At 56.7% G+C, this 24,958-nt stretch overlaps 3 protein-coding genes across 4 annotated transcripts in view; 2 read left to right on the forward strand and 1 right to left on the reverse strand.

The window, feature by feature from the left end:
* Window positions 1-26: 26 nt before the first annotated feature.
* Window positions 27-2,170, forward strand: GMPPB (GDP-mannose pyrophosphorylase B; the record flags this gene model as incomplete). 2 transcript variants are annotated; one of them, XM_079540348.1, is made up of 8 exons in its annotated part: window positions 27-155; window positions 227-307; window positions 376-424; window positions 785-1,086; window positions 1,169-1,247; window positions 1,324-1,451; window positions 1,689-1,961; window positions 2,027-2,170. In XM_079540348.1, 8 exons carry the CDS (start codon window positions 27-29, stop codon window positions 2,168-2,170), a joined length of 1,185 nt encoding a protein of 394 aa, XP_079396474.1. The 2 variants fall into 2 exon arrangements, with proteins under 2 accessions (XP_079396474.1, XP_079396475.1); XM_079540349.1 differs by having other exon boundaries at window positions 1,689-1,871; window positions 2,039-2,170.
* Window positions 2,171-2,520: 350 nt separating this feature from the next.
* Window positions 2,521-24,958, reverse strand: part of RNF123 (ring finger protein 123) — a gene marked incomplete at both ends in the record, with an annotated part of 42,625 nt that continues 20,187 nt past the window's right edge. The window contains 13 exons of the mRNA XM_079540131.1: window positions 2,521-2,620; window positions 2,708-2,793; window positions 2,915-3,009; window positions 3,332-3,474; window positions 11,928-12,012; window positions 13,193-13,268; window positions 13,849-14,037; window positions 14,214-14,353; window positions 19,376-19,460; window positions 19,583-19,670; window positions 19,922-20,009; window positions 23,393-23,467; window positions 24,452-24,629. Of these exons, the coding sequence (XP_079396257.1) occupies window positions 2,521-2,620; window positions 2,708-2,793; window positions 2,915-3,009; window positions 3,332-3,474; window positions 11,928-12,012; window positions 13,193-13,268; window positions 13,849-14,037; window positions 14,214-14,353; window positions 19,376-19,460; window positions 19,583-19,670; window positions 19,922-20,009; window positions 23,393-23,467; window positions 24,452-24,629 (1,428 nt within the window). The remainder of the gene's footprint in view (window positions 2,621-2,707; window positions 2,794-2,914; window positions 3,010-3,331; window positions 3,475-11,927; window positions 12,013-13,192; window positions 13,269-13,848; window positions 14,038-14,213; window positions 14,354-19,375; window positions 19,461-19,582; window positions 19,671-19,921; window positions 20,010-23,392; window positions 23,468-24,451; window positions 24,630-24,958) is intronic.
* Window positions 4,982-6,460, forward strand: AMIGO3 (adhesion molecule with Ig like domain 3; the record flags this gene model as incomplete). Its single annotated transcript, XM_079540120.1, has 1 exon — window positions 4,982-6,460. The coding sequence occupies one exon, from the start codon at window positions 4,982-4,984 to the stop codon at window positions 6,458-6,460; it is 1,479 nt and encodes a 492-aa protein (XP_079396246.1).

The following is a 24,958-nucleotide window of genomic DNA, read 5'->3' on the forward strand; positions in this document are numbered from 1 at the left end:
GCTGACGTGTCGGCACGGACTCAGGGATGCGGGCGCTGATCCTGGTGGGCGGCTTCGGGACGCGGCTGCGGCCGCTGACCCTGAGCCGACCGAAGCCGCTGGTGGAGTTCTGCAACAAGGCGCTGCTGCTGCACCAGCTGGAGGCGCTGCGCCAGGTACGGGCCGCTCCGGGGGGGAAGCCGGGCCCCGCCGCCCCGCCGCCCCCCTGACCAGCCAGCTCCCGCAGGCGGGCGTCAGCCACGTGGTGCTGGCCGTGAGCTACATGTCCGAGGCGCTGGAGGCCGCTATGCGCGAACAGGAGCAGCGGGTAAGGGACCCCCGCGCCCCCGCCCCGCCCCGCCACGCTCCGCCCCGCTCTGACGGCTCTGCCCGCAGCTCGGCATCCGCATCTCCCTGTCCCACGAGAAGGAGCCGCTGGGCACAGGTAGGGGCGGGCGGCGGGAGGGGCGCTGGGAGGGGTGTGCGTGAAGCCCGGTGGCCGAGAGCGCCGCCAGCGCCGGGGATGCTGGGATGGGCGCGGGTGGTGGGGACGGAGGGCTGCTGACGGTCGGTGGGTGGGAAAGCTGATGGGCACGAGGCTGGGGACGGGCGGTGTGGACGGTGGCTGGGAAGGCCGATGGGCACGAGGGACAACGGGATGAGCGAAGGTAGCATCGACGGCGGCTGAGTGACAGCCGGCGGCTGGGAACGTTGGTGGAAGCGGGGACACCGAGATGGGCGCAGGCAGCATCCAGCTCGAGGCTGGGCTGTCCCCGGCCCCGTAGTGGCACTGACAGCTGGGCAGCGGGACCGCTGGCGTTGGCGCGGGACCTGCTGGCCGAGGGCGGGGAGCCCTTTTTCGTCCTCAACAGCGACGTGATCTGCGAGTTCCCCTTTGCGGCGCTGGCCCAATTCCACCGGCGGCACGGCGGCGAGGGCTCCATCGTGGTCACTCGCGTGGAGGAGCCGGCCAAGTACGGCGTGGTGGTGAGCGAGCCCGACAGCGGCCGCATCTGCCGCTTCGTGGAGAAGCCACGTGTCTTCGTATCCAACAAGATCAACGCCGGCCTCTACATCTTCAGCCCCGGCATCTTGCAACGCATCCAGGTAGGGCTGGGCTGGGAGCTGGGGCCTGGGTCTGGAGGCTGTGTCCTCATGCTCAGCCCACAACCCGTCTCCGTCCCTTCAGCTGCGTCCCACATCCATCGAGAAGGAGATCTTCCCAGCCATGGCGCAGGATGGGCAGCTCTATGCCATGGAGCTGCAGGGTAAGGCCCCAAGCAGGGTCCTGGCCGTGCTTGAGGCCCCACCTGAACTGCTGTTGCTGAGGCTCTGTCCCTGCAGGCTTCTGGATGGACATCGGGCAGCCCAAAGACTTTCTCACTGGCATGTGCATGTACCTGCAGGCACTGCGGGCGCAGCATCCTGAGAAGTTGCACTCAGGGCCCGGTGTCGTGGGGAATGTGCTGGTGGTAAGTGCCAGCCTCAGACACACTGTACGGCCTCACCTCCATCCTCCCACTGCTTTCCTCAAGCAGGCCCTGCCATCCCCACGCTGGCTGAGCTGTGCCCCCAGCCTCACTGCAGTTTTGGGCATTGTTTTGAGGGACATGGTTTAGTGAGAACTATCCGTGAATGGTTGGACTGGATGATTTTACAGGTCTTTTCCAACCTTGGGGTTTCTGTGATTAATCCCTCTTTCCTTGCAGGATCCTAGTGCCAAGATTGGGGCAAACTGCGTCATCGGCCCTAACGTGACGATTGGGGCTGGTGTGGTGGTGGAGGACGGGGTGCGCATCAAGCGCTGCACGGTGCTGCAGGGGGCCCGCATCCGCTCCCACTCCTGGCTGGAGTCCTGCATTGTGGGCTGGAGCTGCTCTGTGGGGCAGTGGGTGAGGAGGCGTGTGCTGCGGGGCTCTAGAGGGACTGGGCCAGATCCTGCCCTGCCTCCTGGCTGTAGCCAAAGGGAGGAGGAAAGCACTGTGGTGCCAGTGGGCGACAGCAGGAGCATGGCCCCATGCCCTGGAGCGGGCTGGGTGTGACTCAGCTCTTGGGACAGGTGCGCATGGAGAACGTGACGGTGCTCGGTGAGGATGTCATTGTCAACGACGAGCTCTACCTCAATGGGGCCAACGTGCTGCCACACAAATCCATCGCCGAGTCCGTGCCAGAGCCACGCATCATCATGTAGCGCCCGCTGTGCTCTCTCCTGGTTCTGTTTAGATTAAATATTTATATTTCCATCTACCTCTGAGCATCATCTGTGCACAGCGGAGCCCCCAGAGCCGGCTCGGCTTTCCCTCCTCACGTCACCCTGGTACTGTGTAAGGAAGAATAATTTAATGCTGCATTTCATGAAGTCAGCCCCCAGCCAGGGCCGAAGTCTCAAAGCCCAAACACACAGCCCGGCCCCAGGCAGTGCTCACTGCACGCGGGGCTGCTGTGGGAATGAGGCCTCGCGCTCCCCTCCCTGAGAATGGCCCCTCCCTCCCTGCAGCCCCTGTCCTGTGTTAGGGACAGACCCACATGCAGGGCCAGGCATTAGGAGCCGGCCGGCTTGGTGAAATCATCCACCCCTGTGATGGTGGCCTTGCAGAAGAAGCAGTCCTTGTTGTTCATCAGGTGCTGGTTGATGCAGGCTCTGGGATGGGGGGGAAGAAGAGCGTAAGCACTCCCGAACCCCAAATGCTGCAGGGAGCTGGGGCCAGCAGGAGCTGCTCATACTCACTTGCAGGACTTGTGGGAGCAGGGCCGGAAGATGGCAGAGATTGGGTGTGCGTAGCAGATGGGGCATAGGTCCTCCTCGCTGGTGGGCTGTGGGGGACAGGAGGGTGCTTAGCAGAGGTACTTGGAGCTGGGGGGCAGCGGTGCCGGGGCTGCAGGCGAGTTTGGAGCAGCAGAGCTGTGCGTGGGGATGGGAATGGAGGACACTCACCAGCGTGGTGGCAGCCGCCTGCTTGGACTCCTCGCTCAGATGGCTCAGCATCTTGTCCACCTTGGACAGCTCCTCGGCACTGATGTACTCCGTGTCTGGGGGCAGAACCGCATTGAGAGCCGCGTGGCACCCGGCTGCTGGGCCTGCTGAGTGCCCAGTGCTGCTGGGCCTGCTGAGTGCCCAGTGCTGCTGGGCCTGCTGAGTGCCCAGTGCTGCTGGGCCTGCTGCGTGCCCAGTGCTGCTGGGCCTGCTGTGTGCCCAGTGCTGCTGGGCCTGCTGAGTGCCCAGTTCTGCTGGGCCTGCTGCGTGCCCAGTGCTGCTGGGCCTGCTGAGTGCCCAGTGCTGCTGGGCCTGCTGAGTGCCCAGTGCTGCCCCCAGGGCCGGCAGCCCACTGCCCCAGCCTGGTGCATCACTCACATGTGCTCAGGGAGAAGTGGCGTTTCTCTGTGGCCGCAGCAGCTGCTGCCATGGCTGCAGGTTCGGCGTGGCCCAGGAGGTACTGGATGGAGCGCAGCTGGAAGCAGGGGTCCGCCAGCAGCACCACCGTCGCGCGCTCAGCCCTGCAAAGGGAAAGACACAGACAGGCTCTGCCTGTTTCCCCATGTTCCCAGACATGGTTCTGGCTGTGCCCCAGCACCACGCAGCTGGCTTGTTCTGCAGGAGCTGTCCCAAAGCGAATGCAGCATGGTGGTAGCCCCCAGTCCTCAGGCTCCCACAGCACACACCAAGGCAGCCAAAGGGCATTCCTCCTTCTCCCCCCTCCTCCGCTACCATCCCATTGGGAATCTGCTGCAGGACCCCGGATTGATGTGCTGCATTGGCATTTGCCAAGGTTGCACCTCAGGCTCAGGTGCCGGCTTGCGCCCTAGGAGATGCAGGGTGGCTGAAGCAGCTGGCACCAGCACTGCAGGGTGAGGACACAGCACCACAGCAGCCCGGGACTGGAGCACATCTGCACCTCAGGGACACCACACGGTGTCCCCACGGTGTGCCAGCACCCTGGCAGGGAGGAGGGAGAGAGCAGTTGCGCCTCTTCAGGCCTCATGCATCAGCAGGGATGCTCTGGACAGAGGAGGGGCTCAATGTGGCATTCAGAGCTCCCAGCGCTGCTCAGGCACTGCCTCCATCAGGCACCTGCCCTGTGCCCCAGCCACAGCCCCGTGGCCACCTCCAGCAAAGGCACAGCTGGGCACAGCAGTCTCCATCTCCATCGCCGGCTGAGCTGCTCTGGGGAGCAGGGGGTTAACAGCCCCTCAGTGCCCAGCAGCCACAGCAGCCAAATGAGCTCTTTTGCTTCCCTAATGGAAACCAATTCCCCATCCACGCTCTCCGCTTCCCACTGAAGAGCCCAGGAGCTGGCAATGACATTCCTGCACGTCCTTCACCGCACGGCTGCCCCTGCTAGTAACACCCTCTCCACCGCAGGGATCCCTGGGCTCAGCCTGCCTCCATGGATGGGCGTGCCAGGGGGTCCCCGCCAGCTCATCAAGGGCTGACCGGGACAAGGGCAGCGAGGGACGGACGCACCGGGGTGTGGGAGGTCAGCGCGGCGCAGCGGCTGCCGCTATCGAAGGAGGAACAGAGGCTGCGCACGGCCGGGGGTCTCCGAAGCGACCCCCTGGGACGAGCACTCGCACCGCCCTGCCCACCGCAGCACGCGAAGGAGGGACGCGCCGAGCCGCCCGGCCACCGCGGCCACCACTCCCCACGCCGGGACCAATGGGCTCCCGCCCAGCCCCCACGCTGCGCATCGCCAGCACGTAAGTAGGGGCGAGCGGGCGGCCGCCGGGAGATGCTACCCGGGAAGCGGCCGGGCACGGCGATGCGCGGCGCCGAGCTCTAAGAAACTTGGCGCTCCGGGGACGAGCGGCGCTGGGAGGCGTTGGGTGAGCACCGGAGCACCGCGGCACCCGTGCTGGATGCGGTCCCCCCGCAACTCGTGGCGCTGCGCGAGGGGCCATGCCGCCCCTTAGCTCTGCTCCGGCCCCCGTGGCCGGCTCTGCCAGCAGCCGGTAGGGCAGCACGGCCCCGCTGAGTCCCCACCGCCCCGGGCCGCCGAAAAACGCCATGGCCCCGTGGGCGTCCGCGGAGCTGTGGCTGCTGCTGCTGCTGCTCCAGCTGTGTCCCGCGCGCGCCTCGCCGCCCCGCAGCTGCCCCCCCGCCTGTATCTGCACCTCCGACCTGCTGAGCTGCAGCCGGCAGACCCTGCAGCGCGTGCCCCGTGCGCTGCCGCCCACCGCCACCACGCTGGACCTGAGCCACAACGCGCTGAGCCAGCTGCAGGACGGCTGGCTGGCCGCGCTGCCGCACCTCGAGGCTCTGCACGTCGGCCACAACCAGATCGGCGAGCTGTCCCCGCGTGCCTTCCACAACGCGTCCCGCCTGCGGCACCTCGACATGTCCTCCAACCGCCTGCGCGCCGTCGAGACGCACTACTTCGAGGAGCTGGTGAGCCTGGAGGAGCTCCTGCTCTACAACAACCGCATCGCGCGGGTGGACGAGAACGCCTTCGCCAAGCTGAGCGGGCTGAGGAAGGTGTACCTGAGCTGGAACAACCTCACCTCCTTCCCCTTCCACGCGGTGCAGGGCCTGGGCAACTTCAGCCTGCGCACGCTGGACCTGTCCTCCAACAGCCTGAGCAGCCTGCCTGTGGAGGAGCTGGCGGCACTGCCTGAGCACGTCCGCAACGGCCTCTACCTGCACAACAACCCCGTGCGCTGCAGCTGCCCGCTCTACCTGATGCTGCAGCGCTGGAGGCAGCGGGGTTTCAGCTCGGTGCGGGATTTCTTTGAGGAGCACACCTGCAAGGTATCCGACGCCGTGCCGCGCTCCCTGATCAAGCTCCTCAAGTACAACCACCTGTTTGAGAACTGCTCGGCCGAGCCAGACCCCGCGCAGCCCGTGTCCTTCCCGGTGACGGTGGGCCGGGTGCTGCTGCTGGCCTGCAACGCCAGCCTGCCCCACGTCGCCTACATGTGGATCTCCCCACACCACGAGCCCATCTGGCCCCCGGGGAATGCCAACCGCTCCGTCGAGGTGTTCCACAACGGCAGCTTGCGTATTGCATCCGCCCGGCCCTGGCACTCCGGGGTCTATGTCTGCTTGGCCATCAACGGCCCCAACGTCAGCCGGCTGTGCGAGGTCAACGTGACGGTGCATTACTCCAAGCCAGACGGGGAGGCGTTCAGCACCGGCCTGACCACGCTGCTGGGCTGCATCGTCAGCCTGCTGCTGGTGCTCGTCTACCTGTTTGTGACGCCGTGCCGCTGCCCGCCGTGCTGCAGGACGGCCTCCCCCAGCCCCCCGCAGGAGTGCAGCGCACAGTCCTCCATCCTCAGCGCCACACCGCCCACCACCGACGGGCCCAGCCGCAGGGCCAGCAAGCACGTGGCCTTCCTGGAGCCTGCCCGCGAGGTGCTGGATGGCAAGGAGCGCCCGGTGCCCGGTGAGGGCCTCCCCGACGGCAGGCACCCCAAGGTGCTGCAGCTGCGGTCGGACACCGAGTCCATCAGCTCCGTCTTTTCAGACACCCCCATCGTGTCGTAGGGGGGCTGAGCTGTTCGCCTGCTCAGAGCATCACCGAGCCCCAGCGGCTCAGCCTGACTATGGGGGGTGGGAGGGAGGGGGGGGGGGGGTTCAGCACCACCTGCACCGCTTCAGCCGCTGACACAAGGGCAACACTGATGGACTCAGCACGCCTGCAATCCCTGTTTTGTCCAGGCAGCAGTGATGCCAGGGCTGTGGCCGTGGGTGTGCGAGATCCAGCCCAGTGCTCCCAACCCAATCCCCCCAGTGCTGTCCTCGGGGGGGCTCTCAGAGATGGCCATGCCACTGTCCCCAGCCACTTGGAGTGGAGGGAGCGCGGTCCTGTGGCCCCACGCATCCACGGGGGGACCGCGTGGCAAAGAGGGGGCTCAGCACCCAGCCAAGCAAACATCGCATGTTTTTGCCTCTGAACACCCCCAAAGCTGAACATAGTGATGTCGGGCACCAGGAGGTGACTGACGCAGCGCTGCTTGCAGCTCCCCATGCCACCAAGGACGCTGAGGTCTCCTGCACTGCCTGTGCTCGCTGCTTCTCCTTGAGATGGACGCGTGCTGCTCGAGCACAGCTATTGAGGCAGTAACCTAATGAGCCTGTCAATAAATGTGAGTAATGCTCTCCTCTCTCGGGCCATCACTCTCCAGTTACATTTGAATAAAAAAATGCCTATTTTTTTAAGCTCATGCTGGGCTGTGTGTCTCCTCGTCCTCACGGCAGGGTGGCTGGGCTGGGCGCTACAGGACCCCCATGATCTGCGTGGGGTTAGTGTGACATGCAGTGTTGAGTGCTGGGGGGGCCTCTGGTCACTTGTCCCCAGGAGGTAACATCTGTGAGGGGGGGAGGGGGCAGCAGCAGTGGCACACAGCACATTCAGGAACCAGCAGCATTCAGAGGGACGGGAGATTTACTTGCTCAGGAGCAGGCTGGCCTTGACACTGAGGGAGGGGGGGACCACAGAGGGACATGGAGCCAAGCACAGGGACACAACCACCCCTGCACAGTCACCATGAGAGAACACAGCTCTCGCCCATCCTTCCACTCTTCCAGCACAGAGACAAGCAGCTTATTTCCAGCACAAAGTCAGCCCTGCCTAAAGCGCTCGGGCTCGCCACCTGAAACCGACCTCATGCAGCCCCGTGCCATCAGCCCTGCAGCCCCTGCTTGGCGAGGGATGGGGACTGACAGCTGCTGCCGGCCCTGCCTCACTGCCTGCACCCGCTGTCCCCTTGTGTTAGCACAGCACTGCTAATGAGCCCGGGATGCTGAGCGGCCGTGCCAGCTGCTGCTGGGGCTGGGGTGTTGCGGTGGTACCGTCCCCTGGCTCTGCTCCCATGCAGGGATCCCACTGAGGGGGATACGGGTTTGCCCTTTACAATGGGAATCCTACCGCCCTGCTTTTGCGTGAGCAAAGCCATCCCTTGCTGAGGGATGTGGTTGCTGCATCATGGCAGCATGCTGATACTTCACCTCAGATTCCAGAAAAGCATTCCAGAGAGGTGCTGAGGTGAGGGGCTGGTACCATCCACCCCAAAGCAAGGGGCCTGCTGCCCCCTGCAGCTGCCCAACCCCATCCCACAGTGCCGTGGACATGGCTGTTTCAGTGCCTGTCACAAGGGCTCCCTGTTTCCCAGGAAAACCCCATCGCAGTGTGTCACACTGTTCTGGTGCCAGGAAAGGACTCAGCCCTGCAGTGCAGCTCCAGCAAGGTGCTGTAATGCTCAGAGCAGTCCCTCAAGCAGCTTGAATGGTAAATCTCAGCCAGGGAAAGCACAGCCACGGGCATGGCCTCCCTAACAGGCAGGGCTGGAAATACAGCAGATGGTCTCCATCACCACCATCCCCTCCTGGCAGCCACCTGTAATCACTCTGGCCTGGCTGGCTGCCACGCCATGGGTTGGCATGCAGCACAGCAACACGGGTGTGCGGGGACCAAGGATCATCTGTCCCCCACGCTCCACATCTTGGTTCTCTCCTACCCTCCCACCCTGGTGCTGATTGCACCTGGGCCCCTCCCTTACCACACACATGGACTTCCAAAGAGGCACAGGCAGCAAAGCTTGGTGCCCCAGCCCGTGCCATCCCCACAGGGCACGGCAGACCCCAGCCTGCGCACCCCCTGCTCAGGGCACAGTGAGCGAAGCAGTCCGTAGCCAGGTGACCGCAGTGCTTCCCTCTGTCCTCCCCACCTTCTGGGTGGCACTCCCTGCGAGCCCCCCGGAAGGCTCCATCACAGCTGTGCTTCCAACAAACACACCAAACTCCTGAACACATCCCAGCCCTCCAAACCAGAGCCCCACTGCCACCAAGTGAGTCCCCTCACACGCAGACACCTGCGGAGAACTGCCCTTTCCCCCATCACTCGCTCTCATCAGGATCATTACACAAGATCTGGCCAACTTGGCTCCATTAGCTCAGTCCAAAGGAGGCTTAATAGAAAATCTGCTCAATTATTTAGCAGACAAACAGGGGGATGATACTGGCTGAAGGCTGCCCGGGTCCTTGGCATGGTCCCAGAGATTCAGAGCAGCTCCAGGCTCAGCTCCCACCTTCTCTCTCCTCCCCATAAAAGCAAGGCATGGTCATTAGGGCCTGGCAAAGCACGGAGCACACGGGCATCCCGTTAGCATTGGGAGCACCATCAGTGATGCTGCTGCCACGTCTCTATTGTGGGGACAGGAACAGCTCTGCTGCAGACCCCACTATGAGCAGGCAGGCTCTATCCTGCACCCTGCCCATCTGTGAGGCTCACCCCTCAGGAGTGAGCTGAGCATGAAAGTCCTCAGGCTCTGCTCTTGCCCAGGCCAGCAGCTCTTGCAGGATGCTCGGGTACCACCTCACAGCTTTCCTCCTTACCCCAGTGCCAGTGCCAGGACTGGCTGGCCAGGCTTTGGGGCTCAGCAGAGCTGGTGCTGGGCACTGAGTGCTGCCTCACTGCGAGCAGCACAGCCATCCTCGCAGAACCAAGGAGTGCATTTCGGACTAACACACACCATGTATCAATTGTCTCCTCACATCCCAGCCCAGGCAATGTTCCCTATTCCTGTGCTTAATGGCCCTTTTTGTGCCAGGAGGCTGTAATAGGAGGACTTGATGCCTGGCTGAGCCTATCCTGCTGGACAGCACAGCTGAGGCATCAGGCCACGTCCTGCTGCACCCAGGGCACTGTGCAGAGCCCTGCTCTCCCTGCTGTGCGTGCCATCCCAGGGCAAAGCCCCCAGCACCTGGTCAGCTCACAGACAGAGAAAGCTCACTCAAGCAAAGAGGTGACAGGAGGTCCTCCTGCCCTTTGTCCTCACCCTCCAGAGCAGAGCTCTCTGCAGGGAACCCAGCAGCTCAACAGCTAGTTCTGGGTAATTCCTATAGAGAGGTTCCTCTGAGCAAACTCATGTGATGTCATCGCTCTGCTAACGGTTTCTGGAAATCTGGGAGGTGCCAGATGGGACCTGGAATAAATTTCTTCCTACTCCTACCTCCAGGTAGTGCTACTGCAGAAGGGGAATCCCATCCTCTTACCTGCTTGCCCCACTGAGAGCAAGCAAAAAAGGGAAAAGGAGGGCTGTCTCCTCTTGGGTCCACATAAACAGGTTCGACAGACAGAACCTGGGGATGGGTTCCTTGCTGCTGGCTCCTTGCAGCAATACAACCCACAGCAGCCATCTCCTGCAGGATAGAACCAACTCGATAAAGGTTTAATTCTCCTTTTTCTCTCCAAGAAGGATCCTCTTGCTCACGACCTTGGAAAAGGACACCTCCCCATGCCTGCTTTGTGCTGGCTGCTGCTGAGCTGTGCCACCTCCCTGCATTAGGGTGACTGTGGGCAGAGACCTCAATAGGGCCATACTCAGTCCCGCTGCACCTCCTGGTCCTGCAGCCCTGTTTGCTGGTTCTGAATGTGCTGTGCTGAGCAGAACCACCCTGTAGGCAGGGCACAGCCCTGGATCACCAACTCAGAGCTGACAAGAAGGGGAGTGCTCAGCTCTCCTTCCCTGAGAGTTATCTGCCCACAGTTACACTGTTGGTACCAGCAGGCTGCCTACTCCCTGCTCTGGGAGCAAAGATGCCTTTGGGATGCTCAGCCTTGGTACTTCTATGTCTTGTTTGACCTGAGCAACTTCCCTGCAAAGCCTGCCTGCCTTTTATAGATCAGTGGCGTATCAAATCTCAGAATTATTGCTGGGCTTTGCAAAATAATGCACAAGCATTTTGTTTTGGAGAAAATTTTTCCTGGGCTTCCTCCTGTCTCACCTTGTGCCTCTCCCACTCAGCCAGTCCCACCATAAGGACACAATGCTTTCTTGCACCATTCCACTGCTTCTTATTTACCTCTGCTTTCCAGTGTTCAAGGAGGTGGCTGCAAAGCCCTGATAAACAGCCTCGGACTCACCACTTTTCAGCTGCACAACAGGGTACAGCACTTCTGGTTTGTCACCGTGCTGTCCTGGCTGCTGTGGGCACACACAGGGGACATTGCCATTCAGCATCTGTGACAGCTTTGTGCTGGCTGCTGCTGAGCTGTGCCACCTCCCTGCATTAGGCTGCCTGGCTGTCACCAGCCCAAAGCACAACTGGCTTTCAGGCAGGGGAGATGCAGGCTGGGAGTTGGCAGGTTCCATCCTGCACCCTGCTTCCTAAGTTCACTGGGCTGGAGGGCAGAGAAACAGCTTTTAGCCCTAGGACAGATGTTTTAGGGACAGGGAACGGGGGAGGCCTTCTCATCCTGCCAGGCACACGGGGAACTGCTTGACACCTCTCCTTTCCCTCCAGGAGGAAGGAACCAGTTGTGGTGTCCAATTTATGATGTTTGCCCTTTTCACGCAGCAGGATTTTGGGGAAGAGCAAAACACACCCAAACCCAGAGTCCAGAAAGGCCACTGCCAGCGACTCTGCACTGAGCACTTGGCACTGTCACCCCTGGGGCTGTGTGACTGGTGCAGCAGCCATGGGAGCAGGATATAATTAGATGTAGATTTGTGTACATCTTTGAGCCCTTGAGAGAAGAAGCAGAAAGACTGTCTGCATAGCTGAGCTGCACGGCCAGATGGGGCTCTGCTCTGCGCACAGCCAGGGATTGTCATGTTCTCCAAAGCAGGATGTGCATGGCAGACATAAGAGCCCCTTCCTACAGCATCCTACAGGGCACAACGGCAGGGCAGCACTGGGAGAGAGCAGGACCAGGCTGCAGAAGACATCAGCACGAGCCCGTTTGCAGAGCTTGATGCAAGCAGCACTGGCAACACAGACCAACAGCCCAACGCATGGCTTCACTGAGAGCTTTTTTGACAAAGATGTGTGGAGCTGTCATGATTCTCAGCATGAGGCCACCAACATGCTGAACGCTCCAACATCTACCTCTTCTCACCTCGGTCCCCACACACCCCTATTGCTCCTGCAGCATCTCCCAGGGTATGTACATGGGGAAAGTAATGCCATGTGCAGCAGCACTGTGCTTAAGAAACCAAAAGCCACTCACCCCTGAGCATCACTGTCCACCAGCAGCCGGACCAGTATTCCTGTCACAGCTACGAGGATGGGGTAATGGTCCACGCTCTCCAGTCCTACAGAAGGAAAAGTGTAAGGCAGAATCAGTGCTGCTGCACAGCAGGTGGGATGGGGCTGCAGCCTTGGTGGCAGGATGCAGGGCTGTGGCTTTGATTCTGCAGGGGGCTGCAGGGGCCATGGGTTCCCACAAAAACAGGGGTTTTCCCCACTGATGAGCCCCAGGCTTGGGCACTGCACTCCCAAGGGAGCATCCCTGCCTCTTCCAAGCCCCAGAAGGAGAAGGTGGTCTGTCCTCTGCCAAGCAGGCAGGAAGATCGAGCCGTTTTATGGTCAATAGGGGATGCTCACAACACAGTACCCAGAGCCTGCCTCTGCCAACAGGCAGAACAGGAAGAAGATAGCTGATGCTGGTGCAAACAGCTTGCCTCAGCAATTCAGTGCACCCTTTACAGAATCACAGAATGATCAGGGTTGGAAGGGACCTCAAGGATCATGAATTTCCAACCCCTCAGCCACATGCAGGGCCACCAACCTCCATATTTAATGCTAGACCAGGCTACCCAAGGCCCCATCCAATCTGGCTTTCAACACCTCCAGGGACGGGGCACCCACAGCCTCTCTGGGCAGCTGTTCCAGCACCTCATCACTCTCTCTGCAAAGAACTTTCCCCTGACATCCAACCTAAATCTTCCCTCCTTCAACTTAAAACCATTTCCCCTTGTCCTGCAGTTATCTACCCTTTCCAAGAGTTGATTCCCCTCCTGTTTGTAGGCTCCCTTTAGGTACTGAAAGGCTGCAATGAGGTCACCCCACAGCCTGCTCTTCTCCAGGCTGAACAAGCCCAGCTCCCTCAGCCTGTCTTTGTAGAGGAGGCACTCCAGCCCCCTGATCATCTTCATGGCTCTCCTCTGGACCCTCTCCAACTGCTCCATGTCTTAAGAATTTACTCCGCCCTTTACTCAATGCAATGCACAGCAACAAAGTTTGCTACCTGCACTGAAATCAGTCCAGGCCTCTGAGCCCTGCAGACAGCTCCAGTCTAACCCATGTCAGGTCAGTGCACCTCTCCAGCCACAGGCACAGCCCAGCTGCCACCTCTGCTGCGGACAGCTAGAGCCATACAGCTGCTGATCCCACACCTCTGCAATGACCTTGGCCACAACGTGCCTGCTGTCTGAGGGCTTCCAGCATGTTCTCAACAGGGCAGAGGGATGGAGAGCTGATGCACAGACTCACCTGGCAGACGGAGGTTGACCACTCTGTCAAACAAATTCCTTTCAGCTGTCACACGGTTCAGCACCTGGTTCAAGAGCTGTGCAGGAAGAAGCAGAGAATGTCTGAGGTCAGCACCTTGCGTTTACATCTGTACTCCACCTACAGATGCCAAGCTGCTTCTGTGCAAGCAGCTCTTTGGAAGCAGAGGGTCCAGCCACAGCTCACGAAGAGCTGGCTGTCAGCTGCTACTGGACAAGGCAGTGTCAGTGGGGCCGGGATGGCAGTGGCACAGCCCTACCAGCCCTGAGGCACAGGAAAAGCACAAAGAGCAACGTGCTTCTCTGCGTGACAGAGCATCACCACGGATGGAGATTTCTACACTGCGGGAATCAGCTGCAGAGGCACTTAATCAGTCACCATTAGCTCTCACCCACACCCCAGTGGGATGAGCAAGGATGGCTCCAGGCCTGACACGCTCACTGTGAGCTGTGCAATCTCTGAGCAAAGCATCCCCGCACGCAGCACTGAGCTGCGTGGGCACAGCTCTGCAGTGTCAGCAGGGTGAGAGGCACGCTGCAGCGCGCTGCTCTCTGCTGACACTCCCCAAACTGCGAGCACTGAGGGCTGCTCACAGCCTCTCTGAGGAAACTCCTTCCCTCTCTGCCAAAGGCGAATACCTGGGCGAGCCTCCGAAGCAGCAGCTCCGACGATGGGCGATTCCAGTCCAGGAAGATCTCGGGGGCAAGAGTGACAGTCATCTCCAGCACGCGGAGCAGGCTGACCGATAGGTCGAAGCACGTGGCGCACACCTTCAGCTGGCGGCTGTCCACAAAGTTCCTTTCCAGACGCTCTGCAGCCTGCTGGATCTAGAAAGAGACACCTTAACAAGGCCTCTTCCCAAAAGAAGGGCCACAAACCCCAGTCCGGTCCAGTTCCTGTATGTGCCAAGGAACGGCTGCACCCCCAGCCCTGAGATTCAAGTCCTGAGTCCTGCTGTTGTGGGACACTGGGTGCAGGGCGTGCAGCCCAGGGACGTGCTTACCTCCTGAATCATGCCAATGAACTCGGAGAAAGCCCAGTTCAGCTGGTTGAGGACGCTGTTCAGGAAGCTGGGGGCCAAGTCACAGTCGCTGTGGAGCAGGTCTGCCATGTGCCTCTGCAGCAGGGTGGAGGGACACGGCTCTGCGAGCAGACAGGGACAGCTCAGTGGCATGGACACAGAGTGGCCACAGATTTGGGGCAAGAGCAGGTAGGAGCTTGGCTCTGGGCTTGTTCCAGAGCCAGTGTGAGAGGCACCTAGAAAAACCCCTCCTCCTGCCCGGGGCCAGGCTGTGCCTCCAGTGGGCTCGGGCAGGCAGGGTTGCCAACACACTACACATGGCACTGTGCCCCCAGGGCCTGCAGCTGGGGAGTGTGGTCAGTCCCATGCGGGATGCTGGCCCCTGTAAGGGAGTAAAGGAGGAGGCACCCATGGGGTGGATGCTTCTCACTGGCAGATGAAGGCTCACAGAATCAGTAACCGCATGAGGGAAGGACAGCCAAGATCTAACTACAGACTAACATACAAGGCTTGGAGAAAAGATCATGAACATCTTTACCAAGTACAGGGAAGAAGCACAACTACTTTCCCTATGAAAAGCTATCACTAAGAGCAGGTGAAAACTCCTGCTCAAAGGGCAGCAGGAGCAAAGGAAACACACAGCATCCTCCAGCATGATCTCAGAGAATGAGCAGCCAGGCACAAATATACACTGCTCACTGGGAATAGAACTAGAGAGGGAAGGCAGGAGGCAGGCAGAGATCATCAGCCTGGGTGGAAATGGGAGAAACGATACTGTAAATCTTCACAATCAGTCCAAGATTCTGCTGGGGTGGAGGACGTGTGCTGGTGCTCGGAGCCCTTACACTCCAGGCAGGCTTTGATCCTGGCCAAAAGCACATCTCTGGGGGGAATTTCATCAGGGCAAATGGCTTTGATGTCCTGTGCCCACGCACGGCTCAGGGGCTGCCTGAGTCAGATGGATTTTATGTACTCAGTGACCCTCTGTGGCTTCCTTGCCAAGGGCCTCCCTGAAGCTATGTAAGCCTTTGGCACTGAACATGCCCTAGAGCAACATTTTACAGCCTAACTGTTCACAGCAGGAAGAATTCTAACTGGAGCTTGGTTCTCACTCGCTTCATTTAATAACTTTCCTCTTGCTGCCCCTCAGACGCTGCTCTCCATTTACCCCCTGCAGTCAGCCATGATTTCGGACCTCCATCACAGCCCCGACTTGCTCCTGAGGCAGGAACAGCTCCAGTCCCAGCAGCCTCCCTGTCACAGGCTGTCACATCCATGCTCCTGCGCCACCATCCCAAGCCTCACCAGCTCTCCCAGATTTTCTGTGGAGAGGTGGAGTTGTTAAGTGCCCTCAGCATCCAAACCACAAATAGGACGCAGATTTGCACAAAAGCATAATGTGTTGTTTTGTTCTCTTTTCCTCCCCTTGCAATTGCTGTTGTGTAATTCATTCCTTTGGCCACGTATCAAGCTGCTTTTTCTTTGTTGCTGTTCTTGTTTTCTTTTTTTTTTTCTGAAAAGATTAAGCTAGGATTTCAGCTGAAGGATAACCCTTTGTCAGAACTGTGGTTTGTGATCCTCAGGAACTCTCTGGCTGCAAGGTGCAAGCAGAGAAGTCCAGCAGGCAGCACCACAGCTCACTCTGTTTTCTTCTGTTGGTGACAGACCACAGCACGCAGAGCACCCTGAGCAGACAACACTAAGCGAGGGGGTTTGTCTGTGAGTGAGGACTGGGAGAAAAAGCCTGATCACAGAAAATAAAGACTACAAGTACCAGCACCACCACCGCAAACCGCAGCTGCGCTGTGCAGCTCTGCCTCCTCCACCAACACTTCAAGCCAAGACAGTTCCCAAAATGAGCTGCCCAGCCAAAGCCTACCTCAGCTGAAGGCAGTTTGAAGGATGATTTTCTGCTTGTAGTAACTTGCTTTTCCCTGACTTCTGGCCAATGGCTATTTCCTCACCGTGTTTTTCCAATAAGTGGTGTGAATTTGCTCCAAGCCTCCAGTTCCAGGTTCTTAAATGCTTTCCTTGCTTCTGGCAAAGGCTGTGCCAGTTCATAAGAGCACTAAGAAGTGGTGCTGCTTGTCAGAGTTTTGGAGTTTTTCTAAGTCTTTAGCTAACTCCAGGTGCACCAGTTTGGCCTTTATTGATCCCAGGAGGAGCATGAGTCTTAATTACACCGTGACCATGCTGAAAGCCATGGAAGGAACTTGCCCTCAGCCACAACAAGAGTGGCTGCTCTCCCGCATGAGCTCCCAGACTGGGATCACCAAGGGGCAAACATCACTGTATCCAGAATCCTAACCTTGCAGTCAGACCCCTGCATTCTCCATTTAACAAGATGCTCACCTGCACTGAGGGGTTTCCTCCCTACACCCCACTCAGCATTGCCCTCCTGGGGATGAGCACAGCTCTTACGTTGGCTGTAGGAGAGGAGTAGGAGTGCCAGGAGTCTAAGGTGACCTGTTGATGTGGTTACCTTCTCAATCTTGGCAACAGAACATCATCAGGATTCCTAAAACTTGTAACTCCTTCATACGAAAGCCACTCGATCTTGGCTTAGCCTTCATTATGGCAGATGATCATCAGTCATTGGAACTGAAATTGGTGGTTTTCCAAGGCCAGAAATTATGATCTCAATACATTTAGTGTGGGCAACAGAGTGTGGCCCCAAGCTGTCATAAATACAACTGATGTTTCCACAACAGGAACTTCCCCACAGAAAGGTGAGCAAAGCAGTCAGAGGAGGAAAAACAAAGTTCAAAGTGGGGAGAAATAATCTGTAAGGTTATCAGGCAGCCAGAAAACCCCAGAACTGCAGCAAACCTCTCAGCTAGAAAGTTCTCTGAGGCCATGGTGAAGTACAGACAAAAGCTAAGATGAGAAGGGCAAAACAGGGACAAACATAGCCAGCAGTGGAAGAAAACAAGGAGAAAGGAGGTAATAGAAGGAAAAGACAAAAAGGAAACATTCAGGACTAAGCTGGCTACACACACGGTTTCTTTAACTACAGGAAGTAACAGAATTATTTAAAAAAGTAGCAATAAGAGAAAGTCAAACAGCAAGAAGCCATTAGCAGATAGACTTAAAAATTAATAAAGCAGATAAAGTGGAAGCATTCAATAAGAGTTCCTACTGGTTGACTGTGAAGAAGCAGGGTCATGTACTTTCATTACAGGAAGATAATTATGTACTTTATGGTTTGCTAACGACCTGGCAAGATCTATAACAGGGCTCTTCGTGAGACCTCTTGGTCAGTGCCCTGGGTGATGTATGTGTGAGGCTCCAGGCATCAGCAGAGCTGGGAGCCATGGGCCGGATGGAGGAGCAGAGCAGCTCCACCCTGCACTGACCTGACTTCTCAAAAGGAGCCAGATGTAAACGGGCCCATCTGGCAGATGGAGCAGCAGTGACAGATGTAAAGCTGGGGGTGCAGGAAACCCCATCCCTGGTAATGCATCAGGGAGCTCCATGAAAACAGGCTGCTAGTGCTGGATCTGTGAGCAGCATGTTAGATGGGAAGGGGCCACACAGGGACAAAAAGCCTTCCTGAACAACACTCAGAGGCCGCCCTATTTTCCACATCATTCAGAAGGATGAAGAATGGAGATTGCATAAACACTTTTGAGGAAGGGAAGGTTGCAATGTACACCCAGCAGAGCAAGGCAGCAGCAGCAGAAGACAGGAGATGAGGTTAGGTATGTTCCCATCAAGGGAATGTTCCCACCTGGCTGTGTTCTCAGTTAAGGGTTTATTTCTGAGAGCGAGGAACTACCACTGTGAAGGCCCACACAGTTAAATTAACACAAGCCAATTATTTTGGCTTTAGGCTGGCTGCAGAAGCCGGCCCAGACAAACAGGGATTTCTTTCAGCTCAGCAGTTTGGCCCGCTGTCCCTGCCAATGCTCAAATTGCAGCAAGGTGAGGACAGATAGGTGGGAAGGCAAGGGCACATCTCCTCCTTCCCTGGGCGGTATCTCAAGGACACCTTTAAGTCCCATGTCCCTTTTCAACGAAACCAGCACTCCTTATTGATTCAGCTGCACCTTAAAATAGCAGTCCCAAGAGCAAGTCCCCAGCAGCCTGCCCAGCCCAGACTGTGCGGAGCCATCCAAGGATGGATGCAGAGAGATCTCAAAAACTGAGAAACTTTGATCCTGTCCCAAAGCCGTGCAGGACTGAGGGATCTTGGTGACCACCCCCTGGGACTGACAGCAGCTACCCGAGGGCTTGCTTTTGCAGGATGAGGGATAACCATCAGGTCCCTGCCATGTGCAGCAGGGCTTCCCCATCATCCTCCAAGCATGAGAGGAACCCAAGCTGGCACAGCGTGCAGCAAACCTCTGACCCAAGAGGCAACGCTGATACAAATGGGAACGAGAGCAGGTCTGTAATGCAGCCTCAGAATCTGCCATGTGGGTACCAGATTCCCTGGCATCTCCCAGGGATGTGACTGAGAAAAGGGATCACTGCGTGAACCCTCTGTCCCACAAAAGAAGGCTCTCTACACAGAACCGGGGAAGGAGGGAACTCTCTAAAGCTACTGCACCAGACAGGAGAGGGCCACACAACAAACTTACTCTGGAAACTAGCCACAGAGAGATCTCCTGGGCACACACAGGCAGGAGAAAGAAAAGGAACAAGAATGCCATTAAAATAGAGATAGGAGTTCTCCACACCAGAAGGGGCATTCAGTGCACCTCCACACACCCCCAGCCTACATCAGGCTGCAGTACTCTCTGTCCCCCATCCCTGAGCAGCTCTCCTGCACAGTCTGGCACAAAGCCTTTTCCACAGAAGAGAGGAATCAGGATCATATCCAGACTGGCCAAGAGTCTGCACAGGTGAAGCAGAAGATGCTCACAAAAGTTACCTCCTTCCCATGTCTTTTCCAGATGTAGCAGATCTGAGGGTCTCCTCAGTTTGGCAATAGAGCTGATAACTGAAATGCCAAGCCAAAGGCAAGACAGGCTCTGCCAGGCTCCAAGAGAGAAGCCTGTTTAAAACATTCCTTACTTCTGACTTCGTCCAGTGCCCTGCCTCCTTGGACACCCGCTCCCTCTTACAGTGCACCTGCTGTTAGGACAGCTCTCCTTTTGCACCCTTTGTCAACCTGAATGCCACTCCCCTGCCCCACTCACTCTGCAGGCTGGGGAGGCTGGCATCCTCAGGCTTGGTTTTCAGCAAGTGTGGGAGCCGCGTGTATCTGTATCCAAAGCCACAGCCCTGCCAAAAGAGATGGGGAAAGATCTTAGAGGACGGAGAACAGCTAGGTTTTGCTGCTACTGGAAAGCAAAATGCTCAGTGTCCACCCAAGCCCCAGGCAGTGAGAGGGCAGGGATGCTCACCCTCCACAGCCTGACGAGGATCCAGTTGGTCTGCGCCCAGGGCCGCTGCTCGTAGGGAGCCAGGAGGTTCTTCATCATGGAGATCCGCCTGCATGACAGAAGACATAGGTCAGCTGCAAAGGGTTTGGGAACAGGGGAACAAATGGGACTTATGGCAGAACTCATGGAGCCGGGGCAGAGCAACACACCGGTGCATTAGAGAAAGGAGGCTCCCCCAAATCAACTCCAGCACCCTGCTGCAGCTCCTCTATCCCCGCAGTGCTTGGCAGCCTGCCTGCTCACTCCAAGCCTTGCCACCCAGCCCAGCCCTGCCCCAGGAATAGGCAGGGCAGCACTTACTGCTCTTCTGGGATCCTCTCCACAGCACGCAGCGAGTGGGGGTAGCAGACATAGCTGGCCAGCGCCTGCATCAGGGAATCCCGGATGTCTGTGGAGCAAAGAGAAGGAGCTAGGACAGACATCCAAGGACACACGGTGTGCCACGGGGCACCTGAACACCAGAGGCTGGCAGGGACCAGCCCTCACTAACAACAGACCCTCTCTGGACACGTTCTGAGGAAGAACCCGCTTTGCAGATGATGCCAAATCAGTGGCACCAGTTGATGTGCTCAATGGCTGGACTGCTAGAGGAATGTGGATGGGCTGGAGAAATGGGACAGCATGAACCTTATGAAATTCAGAAAGAACAAATGCTGACTCCCAGGTGTGAGAAGGAAGAATCTCTTGCAGTGGTACAGGCAGGGACTGCCTGGGTGCAGAATAGCACTGCAGAGAGCAACCAGAGCTGGAAGCAGACAGTAACCTGAGCTTGGGCTAGCAGTATGCCCTGGCAGAAAAGGAGGCCAATAGCATCCTCTGCTGCATTAAAAGAATGCAGCCAGGAGATCGAGGGAAGTGATTAACTCCCTTTAATTAGCTCTCATTAGACCAGAGGCAGTGCATGCAGTTTTGAAATCCTCAAAATAAAATAAGCAGACTAGAGTTCAGCAGAGCGCTGCTAATATGGCCAACGTGCCCTGGAAGGAAGTGCTAAGGGAGCTGGGTTTGTTCACCATGGATTAGAAAGCTATAGGGAACCTAGCAGTAGCTTGCAAAGAGATTTATCAGGAAGGTAAGAGGTTATCACTAAGATGCAGTTCACAACTGTGGTTATACACCACTGATGGTATATAGTGAGAGGCAAGACAGAACGGACATAAAACAAGAGAGGTTCACACTGGATATAAGGAAAAATGTTTTCTCCATGAGGACAGTAAAGCAGTGAGACAAGTTGCTCAGAGAGGCTCTGTGTTGTGCAGTTTTCATCCTTTGAGGCTTTCAAGACCAGACAAATAAAGCCTGAGCCCTAGTCCAGCATCACAGCTGACCCTGTAGAGGACGGTCGAGAGCCCTCCTGAGGTTCTCTCCAATCTGAATAGCCCTGCGGTTTCTGACTGACCCATGCTTGCAGTTAGAAAAGCATCTGCACCCTTTGTGCAGAGGGAAGGTCAGCCATGAGATGGGAGAGTCTGAAGGATAACACTTGCTCAAAGCAGCAGATACTGGAAAACACACAGCTACAGACAGCACCAGATTAAAAAATGCTGTTGTCAAAAGGTATTCAGATTACAGCCAAAGCCTGAAGTTCCAACAGTGCTCTCTTCAGGAAAAAATGAAGAAGTATCCATGAAGCCACAACCAGCTGTGTGTGCTCTTCTGCTGAGGGTTAATGCTCCACATCGGAGGCACAGAAAGGCACTGTGCAAGTGCTGTGTCCTGAGTCTCCCTCTTGAGCCCACTGTCTCTTCTGTCTTTAGTTGGAGCGGGTGAAGGTATTCCTAAACAACTCCCTGCTACAGTTTGCAGAGTATTTCTTGATCTAATTCTGTGCAGCCAGCCAGCGACTTCAAATCCTTTTAATTTCACAGAAATTTCACAGAATGGCCAGGGTTGGAAGGGACCTCAAGGATCACGAATCTCCAACCCCCTGCCACATGCAGGGCCACCAACCTCCACGTTAAATGCTAAATGCTAAACCAGGCTGCCCAGGGCCCCATCCAACCTGGCCTTGAACACCTCCAAGGACGGGGCATCCACAGCCTCTCTGGGCAGCCTGTTCCAGTACCTCACCACTCTCTGGGTAAAGAATTTCCCCCTGATGTCCGACCTAAATCTTCCCTCCCTCAACTTAAAATCATTTCCCTTCGACCTACACATATCAACCCTTTCAAAGAGTTGATTCCCCTCCCCTCTGTAGGCTCCCTTAAGGTATTGAAAGGCTGTAATGAGGTCACCCCGCAGCCTTCTTTTCTCCAGGCTGAACAAGCCCAGCTCCCTCAGCCTGTCCTCATAGGGGAGCTGCTCCAGTCCCCTGATCATCTTCATGGCTCTCCTCTGGACCCTCTCCAACAGCTCCCTGTCTTTCTCGTTTCCCTGTCTTTCTTGTACTGCGGGCTCCACACTTGGACGCAGTACTCCAGATGGGGCCTCACAAGAGCAGAGTAGAGGGGGACAACCACCTCCCTGTCCCTGCTGGCCACCCCTCTTTTGATGGACCCCAGGATACCATTTGCCCTCCGAGCCTCAAGAGCACACTGTTGGCTCATATTAAGTTTTTCATCTATCAGGACCCCCAGGTCCTTCTCCACAGGGCTACTTTCAAGGACCACTCCATCCAGCCTGTATGGATGCCTGGGATTCCCCCGGCCCAAGAGCAAGCTCACCTAGCCAACCTGCACAGAATGAAAAGAGCGCACAAGCATTTCTGGGGCTCTGCTGAGGATGCAACAGCTGTCAGCAGATGAGTGGTATGACAAGCAGCCTCCTGTTCTGCAATAGAAAAGTGTGCCTACAGCCTTAGTTTAATCTCTTAGCAAGACATCTAAAGGATGAGGGGAAAGCAGCTTCTGGAAGAGGAGCAGAGTCACTTCTAAATCCAGATGACAGGGATGAGAAAAGGACTCGTGTTTCCTCCTGAGAATGCAGGATAAACACGCCTTCAGAAAAATAGCTACTGAATTAAGTAGAACTCAAAGCAGTTAGAGCCAAGTGTGTGAACCAAACTGGTTTCCAGGCAGCTGGAACTAGGCATGTTGAATCATTCTGCCTTTAGGATCTACCCAGGCATCATAAAGGGTCATACACTCAAGGACCTTCACAGAAGACACACTGAGCTGATGAAGGAGAAACACTTAAATCTCTATCTCCAAATGCAGTAGTTTCCCTGCAGACTTGACTGAATCAAAACAAGAGTCAAGCTGAACAGGGAGTATTGGTTTGAGAGCAAATAGTCCACTCAGCACGATGTTGGGTTTGTCCAGAAGCCCAAGTCAAGCCCCAAACTCAGAGAACTACAGGCAGAAGCACACACGCACAGATGAGCATTTTTGTACAAGTCTGTGTGCTCCTCGTGTTAGCAAAAGTTCATTGTGAATTGAAGGATTCCTGTATATGGCCCATCTGTATCTGCATCTGTGTGCCTACTCCTACTACAGCTCAGGAAAAACAGAGGCTTGCTGCCCCAGTCAGCAGGGAGAGCATCCCTGTGCCTAGGCAGCTAAGGAGAAGCCCCAGACTAATGTGCAAGTAGCTGGGATATGAGCCTTGCTCTCAAAGGGGCATCCTAGGTCATCTACCCAACCCTGAATTAAGCAGGACACGTGGGGTAACGGCAGTGTTCAGCCTCTCTTTGCCTGAGGAGGTACAGAGCACTCAGTGAGTTCAGCAGACAGATCCTAGACAGATGGATACATCCCAGATCGCTGAGCCACTGGCAGTGGGGCCAGCCAGGCCTGCAACATATCACCCCAAAGAAAAGGAGAGCACCATTACCTGTGCCCACAATCCTTGAGTCAGCAAAGTGTTTGGCCAGGATGGCAGCGAGGCGCATCAGGGTTTCTTCATAGCCTGTGAAGAGAAGGAGGGAGCAGGAGTCACATAACGAGCCAGTGGGCAGACCTGTGGTCCTGCAACAGGACGGGCAATGGGATGAGCTCCTGCAGCAGCTAACTTTGCAGCTTTCTTGCCTGCCCAACTGTCAAAACAAACAGCTGGGAAAACATGTATCTGCAACACAGTTTCCAGCCTTACCATGTGGCCTGAAGCAGTTACTCAGAGAAAGGCAGAACCGAAAAAACAAGCAACTGTGACAGATGACAAGGGAGAGAAGTCTAATGCAGAAGGGGCTGAGCAACACAAATAGCACCCTAGATCTATGCAGAGAAGCTGTGTCCAGTCTGCAGGCCCTGAAGCAGTAGATCTATTGCTGCTTAGTTCTACTGCTCCCTGCACAGCTTCCAATTAATGGGCACTTTTTAGCTACGCCTCGTTGAATGGAACAGCAGCTCTTGCCTTTGCAGGCTCTGGAAAGCCTAAGGACTGCTAGAGTGATGTAGGTAGGAAAAGCATGAACAGACTGAATCCAGCTGAACACAGACGCCTGGCATGAAGTGGGTGTCCATCTCCACATCCAAATCCCACCAGGAACTGAAAACAGCCCCGGTTCCTGCAGTCATGGCATGAATCCCCCCACCCAGCCAGCCAGTGGCAAACACGGTCAGGACAATGACATCTTCCTGCATCCCAACCCATTCCCAATGCCTCCTTGGAAACACACAGCTGCCAATGATTTTCAGTACAGCCAATGCTGTGACAGCTGTGGACAAGGCACAGGCACCCCACCTGTTCAGTAAAGGGCATAGGTCATCAATGGGCACCTACCAAGGAACAGCATTCAGCACTTGCCCCACATCGCACAGACAATACAAAGTGAAGGATAGCACGGCCATGGAAGGATACAGAAGGAATGCACAGCTACCAGTACATCACAAGGATGGGACTTTACTTAGGTCTTACCAGGCCAAAACTAGCAAGGCCTCCCCTTCCCCTTACCTGGAAGTTCCTCCATGCTATTGACAGGACTGAAGTAGTTCTTGAGTGCACTGTAGCTGTTCATAGCCACGCTGAGGTAGAACTCTGGCATGAAAGCAAAAAGCGAGCCTGTCCTGTCACCATGCTCAATGGTGCGGATGCACACTCTCAGCAGCCAGTAGATATCCTGCATCTTCTCCTGCCGGGGAGAACACAGCACTCCCCAGTCAGTTCAGAGCATAGCTATCACCAGCATGAGAGCAGATCAGCAGTGGCTTTGTCTCACTGAGTCTTGAATGCCTTCAGGATCTATTCTTTTCTAGGGAATATGAGACCACATTGCCTGATTGCAAAAAAACATGTGTTAGTTTCTATCCTGAGCGCAGCGTCTGAAGGAAGGCAGGCACTAGCAATCCTGGCATAAATCTGGCAGAAAGAAACCTCAGCCACTGTAGGAATTAACACACAGAAACTGGCAGAGAGCTCACACCAACTCAGACCCCTGCAATGGGTGGCCACAGCCTTTTG

Source organism: Tetrao urogallus (genome assembly GCF_951394365.1).
Source record: "Tetrao urogallus genome assembly, chromosome: 10".
Taxonomy (NCBI): Eukaryota; Metazoa; Chordata; class Aves; order Galliformes; family Phasianidae; genus Tetrao; species Tetrao urogallus.